Source organism: Plodia interpunctella, chromosome 21, assembly GCF_027563975.2.
Source record: "Plodia interpunctella isolate USDA-ARS_2022_Savannah chromosome 21, ilPloInte3.2, whole genome shotgun sequence".
NCBI classification, from domain to species: Eukaryota; Metazoa; Arthropoda; class Insecta; order Lepidoptera; family Pyralidae; genus Plodia; species Plodia interpunctella.
The window spans coordinates 1,308,210-1,325,072 of NC_071314.1; the positions used below are offsets into that span (position 1 = coordinate 1,308,210).

General features: G+C 35.5%; 1 protein-coding gene across 2 annotated transcripts in view; it reads right to left on the bottom strand.

Moving 5' to 3' along the window:
* The window catches only part of PIG-S (Phosphatidylinositol glycan anchor biosynthesis class S), a 49,743-nt gene that overhangs the window by 8,356 nt on the left and 24,524 nt on the right, over positions 1–16,863 (bottom strand). For both annotated transcript variants that reach the window (XM_053761518.2, XM_053761519.1), the window contains one exon: positions 2,800–2,890. In XM_053761518.2, coding sequence (XP_053617493.1) covers positions 2,800–2,890 — 91 coding nt within the window. The remainder of the gene's footprint in view (positions 1–2,799; positions 2,891–16,863) is intronic.

Below are 16,863 nucleotides of genomic sequence, written 5' to 3' on the forward strand. Positions count from 1 at the left end.
ACTGAGCTGCGAGACTTGGTGTTTTTACAGCATATTTTTGATGGCTTTATTATTGTCAGATAGATTATTGCTTGTGTTAAAGTTAAAAACAATATTTTTGCAATTACTACGTAACTAGGTAATTGTGTGTACTGATTTTTACAAGCTTTTATTTTGTTTACCGTGTCCCGATGTTTGCTTGTCTGTCTGTAATCAAATCTTGCATTATATTCTCCTACTTCCAGTTGTCCTACAGAGTTGAAATTTCCCACGTCGCTTCAGTTTCCATGAGGATGTATTATTAGGTAAAATAAGCATGACCAGATGGTGCACCCAGGATGGGCTCCCAACGAGGGAACATGTGTTTGTTTGCCACAAGATCTCTCTGAATACAATAAAATCTTGTGTGTACAATAAAAATGTCAATTTTGTAAAAAGCTTGTTATACTTAATTTAAAAGGCCGACACCGATGTGTCAACTTTTTTGACCAAACATGGAAAATTCGTAAAAGCAGTGCTATTACGGTAATATGTGTTTGTCGAAAGTGTCTGCTATAAATTTTCTGAAAGAAATCTCTATAAAAAAGTTTCTAAACAAAATATGTTCTGTGGACCCATTATTTTTATCAAAATTTATCAAATAAAGTCGTTAAATTTTAAATGATCAAATATTCCGTCCTCCAGTTGATACTAGATATATGTATTTTATAGTTTCTTTTTATCGTGTAAATTTTATAAGGTGTGAGAGTTCAAAGTATAGACCAATAATTTTTATCTACTTTTACCACATATCATAATTTATATAATAGCAGCGACACTTGTATTAATTTGTATAATAATATTATATTATACAATACGCAATAAAAATAAAATACTTATTTTGTTGGTTGATAAATAAAATCGTGTCTTATCAATGTAATATGTTTACAAACAAATAATATTATATCCATATTTACATTGTAAACAGAGAATTTAGCTTATTTTAATTAAAATCACAGACAATTGCACTATTAATTAACTAATCACTTGATCACACATTACCATGATTTATAAAAAAAAATATACGATTATATACTTGATTATATTTATAGAAAATCAAGTTTTATCTGTCGAAAGATTTGTCCCTATATTATAGGAAAAACTCAAAGAGATGTTTGTATAGTCAACCGCAAGTCAAGTTACCCTGAGTGGACCTCAATGCCGCGGTAATAGCGGCCATTTTGTACTGAATTTGGTTAGGTTGATGTGCTAGTTATATAAAAATCTCATTTGGTTACACACCGTCCGTCGTCTAAATAGTATTCTTGGTCTATGAACATATAACATACATTGATTTGTCGCCAAAGTAACTTCTACTATGGGTGTTTTGCATACGTAAGAGAAAAATATATTTATTTTATCTATGGTGTTTTGATTAGTAGTAGTAATTCGATTTTCAAAACACAACAAAAAAGAAAAAATGTGGACCTATTTTTTTAAACGAAGCTGCCAGCCACATGTCAGAAATAATGACTATTTGCGCAAACTGTTATCACGGCAAGGTATCAACGTCATTTACCACATCTATGGTTATCATCTATGGCGAGGTGATAAGTATATTTACGTGGGTGTTGTCTATTTGTCCGTTTTGCTTTTTTGGGCGCCAATTTGGTGTCAACATTGTTTTGTTTCTTTAAAATTCTTGGCTAATATTTTATTTATTTAATATTAGCGGCCCGTCCCGGCTATGCTCCGGTAGAACCATATAAATTACACGCCTAAATCTTCCTCTTGAATCACTATATCTATTTAAAAAAACCCCGCATCAAAATCCGTTGTGAAGTGTTAAAGATAAAGAAAGACAGACAGCGGGAAGCCACTTAGTTTTATACGAAGTGAAGACTATTTACGATAGTCAACATAGTGATAAAATAAATTATTGTAATACTTTTATTCATTAAGTATCCTAGGGCTTAATGTTCCCAAACTATTAATTAAAAAAAAATCTGGTCAAATCGATAAGAAAGCCATCACTAATGCACAGGATACTCGTATCTATCGGTGTTTCAAATGATTCAAGTACAAAATTACTTATTAAATTTAGAATGATATAATATCCCTTATTGACGTCAAAAAATACTTAACTAGATTTAGATTTTATTGCAAGTCACAAGTTACACAGGTTGGTTACATACATAAGTAAGTTGATAGTATAAGTGAACAATCGGCTGATTGTCAAAAATACACGTGAGGTCCAACAGAAATATAAACTTTTAAAACCGTAACTTGCAGTTTGGTATGATACAAGTAGTTACAGCCAGAACAAGTGGACGCACAGTGTTCGCCCTTGACAGCAAACTACTGCCCATGGGTGCGAACGAGAAAGCCTTACTGCAGCACAACCCATCAAGCCATCCGGCTCGAAGGACCATGAACAATCGGCTGATTGTCAAAAATACACGTGAGGTCCAACAGAAATATAAACTTCAGAATTGTGACAACCGTGTAATGATCAAAAAGTTAAGCCAAAAAAACTTGACATATTTTGAAGAACTATATAATTTCATAAGCGACACACGATAGCGCGTTCTAAAACTGGATATCGCCACCTAGTGACACACATATTCAGCTTAAATATTGGCGTTTAAACAATAAGTGACACCCTGCGAGGGCACAGCAAACATTGAGAACAACTAGATGCCTGCGTTTACTTATAAATTTAATTTAATTATACACCAGATTACATTATTCGGTGGAGAAATCAAAGCATTTCACATTTGTCGTTAAGAAAAGGTCTAAGTATACTGTAGGCTTCCAAAGCGCAAAAAATTATGCATTTACCTGTAAACCTCTGTGGTCTTCCACCAGAGAGGCAGGCCGATTATGATGAGGACGCCGACGAAAGACGCACTCGCCCACATGCGACTCCATTCTGGAAAATAAAATAAAAAACAACATGTTTTATGGAAAAATTGGACGAGAAAACTTATGTAATACTGGATGCGCCTCGGGGCTTCACTCAAGTAGAAATTTAAGGAGAAAAAGTACCCTATGTGCTCAATCTCATCTCCTCATATTTACGGTTGTATTCGCGGATATAATGCCACGATGTCCTGGGTCAGAGTAAAAATAACCTTAATTTTTATGTTGTGATCCTACTGTGATTACAGCCGACTGTTTGGGAATGCTATTGTTGCCATCAGCTCAGAATTCAGTTCAATCACGTAGTTACCCCACTGCGTCAAATCCAATATTTTGCAAACAACATTTCGTGCCTCACTGCTGTGTTCCAAGGAATTCTGAACTTGACTTAGTGCGTGCAACACAATGAAATTTTTGTAAACTGTACCCCACCTTCAGCTATTTGTAAAATTAAGCTGAGATTAATTAAAAAAAAAAAAAACTGTTTGCACTCCGGGTGTGCCTCCGGCAGCGGCAGAAGTGAAAACTTGAATATTAACGTTGTGCATTTTTGACGTCTTACGAATTTTCGATCTAAGGGCTTAGTTTGCGGGTTTGCATTTCACTTCTCACCACAGAATCGATTTGAAGTGAGAAGCAGAAAACCAATCACATTGCGCCATTGTGACGCAACGACAACCACACAAGCGAGTTTAACAATTTTACCCAATACAAAATGCGCACAACGCCGCTAAAGAAGTTTTCACTTCAAAAATTGCTGACGTACTTTTTCTGTGTTTAAGTCATATTTTACCTGCGATATTTCATCAAAAGCCGCCCAGTAGAGATTTCGTGAAAGAGTAGGTAACAAACATATAATCTCTATAACCATTCTGCCGTGAAGCGGTGTGAGGCAGAGTAGTTAAGACCGCCTGTCAGACTGTTTATTGAAAGGTCTCAAGTTCAAATCGTATTCGTACCACATGTGTTTGTATACCGATCGACTAATGTATATTGGTTTTAAGCCACCACTCACCACTCGCTTCCTGTGAAGGAAAACTGAGTGAGCAAACCTGCGACTAATTGCCACCCACAAGATGTCGGTAGTAGTCATGTCAGATAATAAAAACTGACACCGATGTCAGCAATGATAAACTCGAATCGAAAGAAGATTCACGTAAACTTCCGCATCCACAGATTTATAATACTGATGCACTGAAATACACAGCACTGGCCGTGTGTAGCTTTTTATAAATAAAAAAATCAGGAAGGAGAATTTATTACGTGTGACTTTCAACATCAATGATCATTAATATCAGCAATTTCCAGTTAAAATGACGTATTATTTACACACTAGGCGGCTATGCTATCAATGACTGGGGTCGGATGTCAAGCGCCGCAATGGGTGTTAATAGGGGACAATTTATATATGCAACGACACGTGCTGAATCGAGGCCGGGCCTGGACGGAGGCCTAGGGCATTGGTCCGACAATTAAGGATATCTAAGACCATGCGAAGTGCAGGAGAAAAGTAGGAAAGCGGACCTTGGTCTCTGAAACTCAATGGCGGACGGGACCGGGAAGACGCTAAGGTTAGAAAGAGATAGAAGGTTCTTCTTCACCTGCGCTTTGGAAGTCGGCGGTAGACATAGTTTTAAGTAAATTTTTGATGTCAATAAGCGATGTATATCATCGTAAGATGAAGAATTTCGGATTTTTGAAATAGAGAACGTTAAATTTTGCAGATTTTCACAATACATCAAAGTGACAATGACAATAAATAAACTAATTAATATACAGGGTTACTGGTATCTAACGCATAACCTTAAAGTCGCATGAGATTTACATCTTTTGTTCTACAACTTTTGTGTAAACGTAATAAATACAAAATGTTTCCTTTTTTTAGCTTTGCAGTCGCTTCTATAAAACGTTAACTATATTCTATTCCGCTACACTACATGTATAACGCTCCTGTAATGTCTCGTGTTGCTTGGCTATTACATAGAGTTAAGATGCGTAGAATCAACTGGTTATTGTGTGAATCCTTGCTCCAACTGATAGATAAAATGGTGAATTGACCACTGTTATAAACACATGAGTAGAGAACCGGAACAGAGGCAAAGCTTACTATTTTAGGAGCGTTCGAAATTGTTACCTATTTTAGTTGGGTTGGCAAAGAAGATTTAAATAAACATTCATTAGATTTACACCTTCCAATCTAGTTATTTACACTTTTTTGACTGATCTGTTTACACTTTATTCTACTAAAAATACTACAATTTTTACTGAGCAGGAGCGCGAAACATAATGACAGTCGTTGCGCAGCCCTCAACTTGTCTACTTGCCGAGCGCGAGTAAACAGATTTTATCCAGTCGCGGCGCGTACGCGACATGCGGCTAGTAGACACACACACATACGCAGCACGCTTGTAGTAGTACCTACGAAAATATAGTTGTATGAACCTTAGCATTTATTTCAATTCTGTACTCCTGTGGTTATGAACTTACGATATAATCGCAGTGTAGATATCCTAGAATTTGCATCGATCTATAAAGAAACCGCGCAATGAGAATTTGTGATAATCGCACAAAGCGTCATTCTATGCTTGTGATTCATATCGGATATTGCACTCTAGTGTAGCCGCTCGATAGTCATATCGATAGCGTTTCGTCAGACTATCGATAGTATGAGAAAATGCAATTATATATTGCATTTTCTTATAGTATCGATAGCCGGTTTTGGTGCAATACTATTGATGAAGAGCAATAGTATCGATAGTATATTGTTCTTTATCAATAGTATTGCTCCAAAATAGTTATCAATACCAGTGGTTTACCACCTTAGATTAGATAGGACCACTCCCACGGACCAAAATCATCCCGTGAATGTCGTATGTGGCGACAAATACGTGTACATATAATATAATTTTGTTAGGCACAATAGCATTCCCTAAGGGTCTAACGTCAAAAAGGTCGCTGGCGGTAAAATCAATGCCAAATCATCGTATTTTTTATGCTGACCCCTATGCGGCGTCTTTTGTAAAGTCAACATTAGGTTTAAGTTGATATAAAATCTAAATGACACTTTGTGAATCTTTAAATCGTGGGAAAATGACATTTCGCGAAGGAGACGTTTTGCGCTAAGACCATCCACACTAACTATCGTCACGGGTTAAAAACGACATAGGTATTTGCGTTGAGTTTAGCTTGAGACAAGAATTACATACCAGATAAGGAGGCTAATAAAAGGATTTGTTTAATGTATGACATGACAGTCTCATTTTAAAACCAAACATCGCGTCGTATTTTTTAAACGACGATTCCGTTTGTTTACGCTTGCCATCACATTTTTATCAATTTAGGTATTTTGTTTATTAAGGAAAACTAAAAAATATATTACCAAGTACGATTCTTGCTCTTAGAGCGGTATTTCCAAATATTTTTCTTTCCTCATCGAAAGCCCAACATAAAAATAGATGCTCCATTAGTTCAAATTCAAATCATTTATTCAGAAATTAGACCTTCACAGGCACTTTTTCTCGTCAATTTTTATATTATTTCTTTCAACAAATTTAATAATAATATTATTCATAATCATAATTTTATTTCAACAAATAGTCATGAACATTTATGGGCTGGCTCGTCACGTGGCCTCTTCGTAAAAGGGTGAGGAGATATTAGCTTTTTACCGTTTTACACAAGTTTATTTGTTAGAAACCACACAAATTAAAAACCCACCGACTTTCAATATTCATTTCGCTACAACTCCTGAACGGCTGAACCGATTTTAATCAAACATATCTAAGAACCACCGCATAAAAATTAGCTATCAAATAAAAAACAACACATCCAAATCGGTTCACCCGTCGATGAGCTACGGTGCCACGTACACAGACAGACACACTTAGCGATCAAACTTATAACACTCCTCTCTTTGCGTCGGGGGGTTAAATAGTAAATAAAACTAAGATTAGAGAGGACTGGTTGCTATACAAACATTATGACACTCGTTAAATAAAACAAATTAGTACAATATATTATGTTAAATGCAAATCAAACATATAACTGGGGTTTAACGCCTCAAATATGTAGTCTAATTTATATGTAAATAAACTAGCCTTTGCCCGCGGCTTCGCCCGCGTGAATTTCCCGCGGGAACAGTTATTTCTCCGAGATGAAGGGTACCCTATGTCCAGCTCCGTACTTCAAACTACATGTATGCAAAATTTCACGAAGATTGATTGAGCAGATAGAGCGTGAAGAGATAACAAACAAACTTACTTTCGCATTTATAATATTAGCTATTATTATAAGCTCTTTCATATTATTTTGTAAATATTAATACATTGTCTGTATGAAGTTTGTATAACATAATCTACAAACAGTTTATTATTGTGTGTTTCGTTAAATTCCATAAGGATAATTACGCTAAGATTTTTAAAACATTCTTTTAAAACATAAAAGATTATATTTTTTAAGTTTATTATGGAGGAATACATTACTAACAAGATATTCGACCAAATAAAAGTAACAATCAATTCTTGAAAATAATCACTTAGTTTTGATTATGTACTGTTTTGTTTACTGTTTGATTATGAACAGTCAGAGTTCTGCTTTGCACGTAATATCCTATGGAATGTCTTTCGGGAAGAATGTCCTTCTCCGTAATCCCAGCTATAGGTAAGTATGAATGAAGATGTGAATATTTGTTGAGTAAAAAAAGCGTGAAATGTTCCCGTTGATCTAGAAACATGAAATACCAGCTGCGCCCTGGGCTTCGCCGAAAACTGTAAATATCTGCATTTTAAAAATTATTGTGTTAAAAATTTTAAACATTTATTTTACAGAACCCTCAGTGACCAACGACAACTCTGACTGAATCTTTTTTTTTTTCAAGTATTGACGTTTTTTTTTTTGCTATGTACGATGACGCGATGTCAGGTCACGAGCGAGGTCCAAGGTGAAGGCGACAGCTTGCGTGCAGTGTAAGGAAGTTATGACGTAACGACACACAACCACACCCACACTCTTTCAATAACAAGAATATCTCGTCAAAGTACAAGTGATTCATAAAATATTACTTGAAAATCTTTTTTAGGATATTGCAACTGAATTTGACACGAATAAATCAATCGTACTTTCTTTTAACACCGGCTCCACACAGTCGTCGAAAAGTTGTACGTTGCTGGTGTTTCATTGCAGTAAATAAAAGCACTCGTGCTAACTGCGCAATGTTCACGCATTCGTGTCGGTATGTGTCTGAGTTTGGCGACAGTGTAGAGCTGGCTCATGTCCTAAATAATAATAGGAAAATCTACTTTATAAAGCGCCTTTAATTATCAGACTTTATTAACAAATCCTATGGGAATCTCGTAATTTCTAGATAAATAGAACATTGTATGTGTTAATCCAAGGTATCACCTGCCTCAATATCAAATTTTATAATAATTGACCCAGTAGTTTGAGCGTGAAGAAGTAACAAAAATACTCGCAAACTTTACAATATTAGTGGGATGGAATAGGGAGTAAAGCTTGTAAAAACAGATTTTATCCGCTCAATAGTGATGAAGGTACAACTAACTATTAAATACAGCTAAATTCTCTAACTCAAAAGCTAAAATTCTTTACTTTTATACACACACACAGGTGTCTTAGGTAAATAATTGTAATAATAAAACATAATTTCTTGCTTGTAACAGTGGGGTATGTTGATTAGTTAAGAGTACCTACAACTCTCTAATGAAAATACTGTACGTCGGCGTGAGACGTAAAGAGATGAATTAATTCAGCCGAATTGGCACGGTCTCGATAGCTCAGTGGTCAAGAGCACTGTCCCGGATAGACAGGGGCGCGGGTTCAATACCCGCTCGATTCCAGAATTGTTTTCACCTCAATATTACTTTCAATAATAAGTTAAAAAGCATATATGTATAACAGTTAATCAGTTTAAATTATAATAACGTTCCAACAAGGAATGGCTTAATTTGTCACCCACTGTTTCCACATAATACAACCGGTTAAGCATGACAACTGTGCTGAAAGTGATACAGTGGTGTACGAAATGACATTGCAAATACGAGGTAGGAAGGGAGTGGTGGTCGTGTGGACATACCCTACTGAACTAGGGCTTCTACATGTGCGAAATATTGATAAGGAAATATTAATTATTTCATGTTATGTGTCTGTTAAAAATAAATATGGACAAATCACACAGATTGAGTTAGCCCCAATGTAAGTTCGGGACTTGTGTTTATAGGATACTAACTCAGTGATTTTATGTTTTATCCCAACTAATATTATAAATGTGAAAGTATGTTTGTTAGTTTGCTTGCTTGTTTGTTTTATCCCGAAATTCCCACGGGAGCGAACCTTCGGAGCCGCAGCTAGTAACATATAAATATAAAGAACTATATATAACAAGAAAAATATATAGATCCAAGATCTAAAAAAGATCATTTTCTATGTTGATCTGACCTGGGATCGATCCCGGGACCCGCAGTGTAACAGTCCGCCATGATGACCATTAGGCCACGGAGATTTTCGAGTAAATTGTAAAATTCAGTAAAAGGAAACTCTTCTCATAAGCATACGATGTGTTAGCAACTTGACACTATTTATCTCAATTTCACCAATAAACTCGTCACAGATATAAACGTGGCCTCGTAAGGGATAAGGACATTGTTACTCGACTGCAAAGGAAGGGTATTGTTTTTCGCGCGTATCTTGTATGCAATATTCTTTATTACCTCATAATCATATCTCCAAAACCGCTGAACGGATTTACATAATTGTGGTGTCGTCACATTCGTCTTAGCTGCCCGAGTTTTTTTTTTGACGTCCTTTATCTGGACGTCAAAAAAAAAAACATGACGGTTGAGCAACGCCATTGGACTTGTGAAAAACAATTTTCTTTCCGAATACTACAATATGGGTATCAAATTAAAGGGCTCAAAGCAAATATTCTTGCTTCGTTCTATAGAGGCATTATAATATAATTATTTGTTAGACAAATAAAAAAAAACCCTGACTTTTAATATTCATGATGACGACAACTTTTTAACGGCCTAAGAGCGCTAGATTTTCATGAAACATGGCTAAGAATACTCGGGATAAAATTATCTATGACACAAAAAAAAAAACGAAACGAAAATCGGTTCATCCGTTTGGGAGCTGATGCCACAGACAGACACACAAATACACAGACAGACACGTCAAACTTATAACATCCCTCTTTTTGCGTCGGGGTTAAAAATACCACAATAAAATTTACGAAAGGGTAATTTTGCAAAGCAGTTATTATATGATCGAAATTATATAACATTGTTATAATTTTATCTATTAGACAAATAAAAAAAAAATTCTATTACATGGGATTTTTCATTTCATTTGACATTAACAACCCTATGCAAAGCAATCGCGTTTATTACCATACCCTTTACTAGGTTAAGGGCGTATACTTAACCTAATGGGAGTACTGACAGTAGACGCAGCTGTAAGGTCAAATAGTCATGAACATTTATGAGCTGGCTCGTCACGTGGCCTCTTCGTAAAAGGGCGAGTAGATATTAGCTTTTTACCGTTTTACACAAGTTTATTTGTTAGACAAATTAAAAACCCACCGACTTTCAATATTCATTTCCCTACAACTTCTGAACGGCTGAACCGATTTTAATCAAACATATCTAAGAACAAGAACCACCGCATAATAATTAGCTATCAAATAAAAAAAAACGTATCAAAATTGATTCACCCGTTGATGAGCTACGGTGCCGTTCCGAAAAGTTGATGGTTGGCCATTAAGTAATTTTTTATGACAATGAAATCGTTTGGTTTACGAGTTTACATCAATTAAAAATTATTTATTTCTCCACAATCTAAACTAAATAATTGGTTACATTGTATATGAGAATCTATATATATATATAAAACTCTTCCGTTACTGAGTGACTGTTTGACTGACAGACAACGTACAGCCAAAACTACTGGGCATAGGAAGCTGAAATTTGGTATGTAAGTTCCCTGGGGAGTGTAGGTGAGCACTATGAGAGGTTCTACACCGTTGAAGTTAGTGACTTGAAAATTTAAATTTTGGTTGTTTACAATAAATTAATGCTCAACCCCTTCAAAAGGGGGGTGAAAGATTGTATGGAACTTAACACAATTTTCAAAATAAAAAGCTTAACATTGGTAAACATACTCTTCATCATTTTTCTTAAAGAATGACCGAGATTTTACTATGAAATTCACGCGGGTGAAGCCGCGGGCAAAAGCTAGTTATTTATATGAAACACTAGCAGCCCGTCCCGACTTCGCTCGGGCAAAGACACAATTAATTATACACCTCAAACTTACCCAGGAATCACCACTATCTATTAAAACCCACATCAAAATCAGTTGCGTTGTGTTAAAGATCTAAGCGTATATAGGGACAGACAGCCGGAAGCGACTTTGTTTTGTGCTATACTAGCTACGCCTAGGGGCATCGCTCCCGCGGGAATTTCAGGACAAAAAGTACCTTATTCCAGGTTATTCCTCAGCCATAGAGAGTAGGAGCCCATAGGTTCAGCTTTCTTACTTTTTCTCCTTCGTTCAATTGTCTCTTTTAAACATTTAAAATTGTTTCAGAAATTTCACGATCGAAAAAGTGACTTAGCATAAAATTTCTGTTAATCCTCAGCTGTTAACGGCGTCCAGGTTCCGATGAATCGAGCCTCCAGTTTATGCACATGCGCAAAACCCATCTCGAGTCAATCACAAGTCGACAATCAAAGACATGACGTCACCAGTGTCAAACCGGCGAGTCGAGGGCACAGTAACCAATAAATTCTAATTGACCGTAAAAATACGAACTTTGCCATCCGTAGACTTACATAACCGCGCTAAAACTTGTGGAAAATATTGACATAAACATGGAACATTTTTTCCATTGTCTCACATTATTCTATTATCTACGGTCTCACCGCTGTGCTCACTGGGTAAATGGTCCCATTCACATAGTGTATAATGCACGGCGGGCGCGTGGCAAGTCGCCCTCATTTTGGTTAAAATTATTAGAAAGATCGTAACTATTGTTTATCTTCTTCTATTTCCTCGTCAATAATTAAAGATGAATATAGCATTTCACATTATTTTGTGACTATACCAGCTTTTGGCCACGGCTTCGTCCGTTTTCGTGTCGTGCGTCAAACATCGTGACTGCACACTGGTCGACGGTTTAGTTCACCAGTGGTGTGTATGCGACTACCTGCCACTAGACGGCGGTGGGAAGTCGTAAAAGTCGTGTCAGATGCCTTAAGGCGACTTGAATAAAATCTGACACCAGCGTTCGCAACACACTCGATATGATGATGATCATCTCGTGCGTCCGCTCATTACTTATTATTGTCAACATCTCGGGTTCTGAACAACGTATCGCCATGACACCTATACCAGATTTTAAGTTAGACCATCTACTATACGACTGTAAATACCGTATCTAGTTCCATCCAGTAGTATTGGCGTGATGCGCCAACAACATACAGACAGAAATTATAAAAAAAATATATATTTTGGCTTCTAATAGTCCCAAAAAGAACAACTTAATTATTTTTCTTTCATATCGTCATATTTTCTGGTAGATAATAGGAGATATTAAAAGAAAAATAATTACGGTTGTTCTTAGTTGTTCATAGCCCACTTACAGTATTGCATGTATAGATAGATTTAGTTTCACATCATCAGTTTGACTCGTATATATTCTGATATCTATGACTTTGACCGACAAACAATACTCCCCTTTGTCAACACGGGTTGACGACTGCACGCTACGCAACATACAAAACAAGCTACAATTCATTGACGACACTCAAACTAATTAGACTTATCATAATTACGTAATCATAATTAACTAAACATCTGTCACTATCGGCAGTACTTGAAAACTATAATGGTGTTGGCATGAGTATATTATAATAATTGTTTTGACACAATGAGATAGACAGAATTTACTATCAATATTAGTATCATCGCTTGATAGATCAATTCAGTGTGTATGCGACTGCTTATCGTTAAATTTAGACAGATAGTCGTAAGTCACGTCAGATGCCTTTAGGCGACTATTTTATTACTATATTTCTTTAATTGGCATTGTACACGTACTCGTATGTAATCTTATTTCAGAAATGTCCACACCACACTACAAGGTACATGTGGATGAAATAGAGCGAGTTCAAAAAAAGTGCTTACGATTTTTATGTTATCGTCAACATTTGAGTCGTACCGCTCTCGATTATGAGGCAAGACTATCAATGTTTAACATACAGAAGTTGGAATCACGCAGAAAATATTTTGATTTTATTTATTTGTATAAAATAATTCACTCTATAATTGATGTTCCTTCCTTGCTCTCTCAACTATCTTTTAACACTAGATATAGCAACCGCAGGGCTAATCGAACAAAACTTTTCGCTTTACAAACTTATAAAAATAATACCTCATTTTATAACCCCATTGTTAGGATGGCCCGTCAGTATAACGAGGTGATGTTAGATAACCCTGAATTTGATATTTTTAATTCAAAACTTGGCTCCTATATTAAAATAGTCAAAGACATCCTGTACTGTGTTACAGGAGCATAATAACTAGGGTACCTACTTAATAACTTATATATTTAGTTTCCTTTTTTGTATTAAATTCTTCTTTTTTGTATTAAATTTGTATTGAATTCTTCTTTAGGTTATCTCTTAGACCGTAAGAATTTTCTCGATTAATTGTTTTTTGTGTACACACATGTTTTGGATTGCAACCCGTTTTTAATATCTTTTTTTTTTTTAATGTAATTTTTGTAATAGTTGTTATCTGTTTTGTGTGATAATAATAAAAAAAAAAAAAAAAATGTATGAATTAAATTAAATTTAACTACAAGAATCATTTAAAATTAGGCTAAAATTATAATTGATAAAGAGGTTTCGACCACGTCGTCGCGAGGTAGGGTCCCAAGAAGGCTGGCAGGTGCTTCGCTCGGGTAAAACCATAACAAATTATATTAGACAGGATAATAGACATTTCCCATGCAAACAAAAACACACTCATTGGACATATATGCCATATTTAATCTCTACTTGTCACCAGTCCACTTGCAGCACATATTTATGACATAGCACATAAATATACATTAGACCATGATAACACAGTTGAGGCCGTTACTTGTCACTTCACGTTATCTGTTAGTGAAGGTGATCTTGTAATTCCTAACACACTAGGTATAATTGATAATAATATAATGACCACACTTAAAACGCACGATTTCAATCACGGAGAAACAATAAATAGGGATTCTTACAGAGTGGTAGATGAAGACTAAACAGCCTACACTAAGCACTAAGCGTGTCTCGCGGGTCCGATAGATACAAACACGGAGACGAGCACAACACAACCAGAACCCTGCGGTTCTGCGGCAACCCTGCGGCACCCTGCGGCAGACTAATATCTGCGATCGCATGTTGAAATATTTGCCCGCGCTGGGATTAGGACCACCAATGGCAATGACATACAATGACGAGAAAATTTTTGAAAAAATTCTTGACAAGAATTGTTTGTATTTTTTTTTGTATTTTCTGAAGTTGCCTAAAAGTATCTGACATGATTTGACCAACTATTGCCATTTAATAGTAGATATCGATATATTTTCGAAATATGCACAGGATAGGATGGGCTTGAAGTGTAATACCATCCTATTAAACAGAAGAACTATCCAGAAGATTCTTTTATGATCCTCACCAAGCAATTCTAATTTGATAAATTTAATTTCCTTTTTAAAAGTATTTATTTAACTTGCAATGTTTGTATGTTTATTCGAATGGAATCTTTCTACTCAATTTTGAAGTAGAATCTTCAACAGATTGAGCTGAAATTGTGCACGTTGAAATTATACACGTTTAGTTTGGATGACAATACACGATGAGCAATCATTCTAAATCCAATATGGCGGACCATCCAAGATGGCGGAATAGTTATTTTTAATGCATTTCTATAACATGGGTATCAAATGAAAGGGCTTGTTGAGAGTAACTTAAAAAATAATGTGACGTCATTCTATTCTTATATATTTAGAAACCTAGTCAGTGATAAATAAAAATTTAAAAATAAAATTTTCCTTTAAAATTGTAACTGTCAACTTATATCCTCATTATACACAATTTATATGACCATAAAAGCTTGTCGCGAGGTTTACTTGTGTAAATAAACTAGTACCTGTTTAATTGAGTAAAATATGTTATGTTAAAATTTTTAAAGAAAAAAAAATATTTTCTTCTTTTTGGAGCATTTAAATAAAAGCTTTTCTGAAAAAAGTTTTTTCTTTTAATTTATTGACTTGTATTCTATATGTGCAAACATTTGCATGCTATCACAAATATCAATAAAGGCTGTTCTCTACTTTCTGTAATAAACATGTACGGTATCCTGATTTGTGCAAATTAATTTTTTTTAAATTTTCTTTTAAGCAATGTAACAAGTGTGATGTAGGACACAATCTAGAGGCTCCAAGAGCGCCGATGGTACGGCCACATCTTCCGTAAATCGACAAATTACGTGTAACTAGACATGCCGTTTCCTTCCACCTGAGCCTGGTAGAAGAGTAAAACCCAAGAAGTGCTAGCTTGGTGTCATCATATAAGAATATCCGTGTTAATGGTCTGACAACTAGAGCTGTCTACGACCGTGCGAACGGACTGGACGGATTTTCAATACTTCGTGAGTTTTCACACGGAGTGTATATTTTATTTCGTGGGTTTTTACCAATAGATAGTGTGATTCTTGAGGAAAGTTTAGGTGTAATATTTCTGATGTTTTTACCCGAGCGAAGCCGGGACCGGTCGCTGGAATATTATAACTAGGTAAGTGGTCATCGACTTTGTACACAATAAGCTATCTTCGTATATAGCTTATCGTATACATAGTTTTAGAGATTAGCGCAATGGAACTAACACTTCAGTGTTGTTGTTTTGGTCTACAAGTATAGATAGATAGCCCCAATAACCTACAAAATAATGAAAACCTATCAAAATGACCTCCCGAATAGTCCGCTGCATATCAAATTATCAACCGTAACATTCTAATTAACACTTTTTAATATCAGTTACATGTAATACAAAACGAATTGTTGTGAGTTAAATAGTGTTATACAAGTTTTTATTTAGTTTCACATGTTCCGACATCTGTTTGTCTGTAATCAAATGTTACAATTAAAATTTCACCTATTTCCGCTTGTTTTACAGCGTTGAAATTTTCCACATTGCTTCAGTATACATTACAATGCGTTTTTATGTTAATCTTATCAAATATTACCTGATTTGGTCTAGGAGATTTGGAGCAAATTGGCTGTGACAGACCGACGGACAGACAGATACACGAGTGATCGTACAAAGGTTCCAATTTTTATTTTTAGTGCGGAACCCTACAAAGTAGGAAAGCGGACTCTGGGCTCTGACGGTCTATAGCTCAGGAAGGAACCGGAACTGGTGTCCAAGAATCGATTGTATATCATCATTTTGTTATATTTATTCTCAACAAGTGGAATGAACCGTGAGGGAAGTTGATCACAGAAATTAAAACATTACTTGATAAAACATCCTATGTAAATTATTGAAAAGATAGCGACAAAAAATATTAAGTACAGAATTCAAGGTGCCTACTGGGCAGTTATAATAAAACAAAATTGATTAATTTATGGTGTTCACTATTCCACGTTTTTTCAGGGACAATCTATCAATAAAGTGATGAAAATAAAGGAGGGCGCTGTCTCCTGTTGGCTGGCAACACTGGGCCAATCAACCAATCTACACGATTATTTTTGGTGTTGCAATGGCAAAAAAATTTAGTTAGTCAAAAATCAATCTTGACTAAAAAAATCTTTACTAAAGAAAACGGACTTTTGACGAAGCTCTTGCACAGACTCGCACTGAGCTCTGTTTTGAGCAATTAATGGTCAAAATTTAAGAAAATTTCGTTACGCCCAGAAATGGA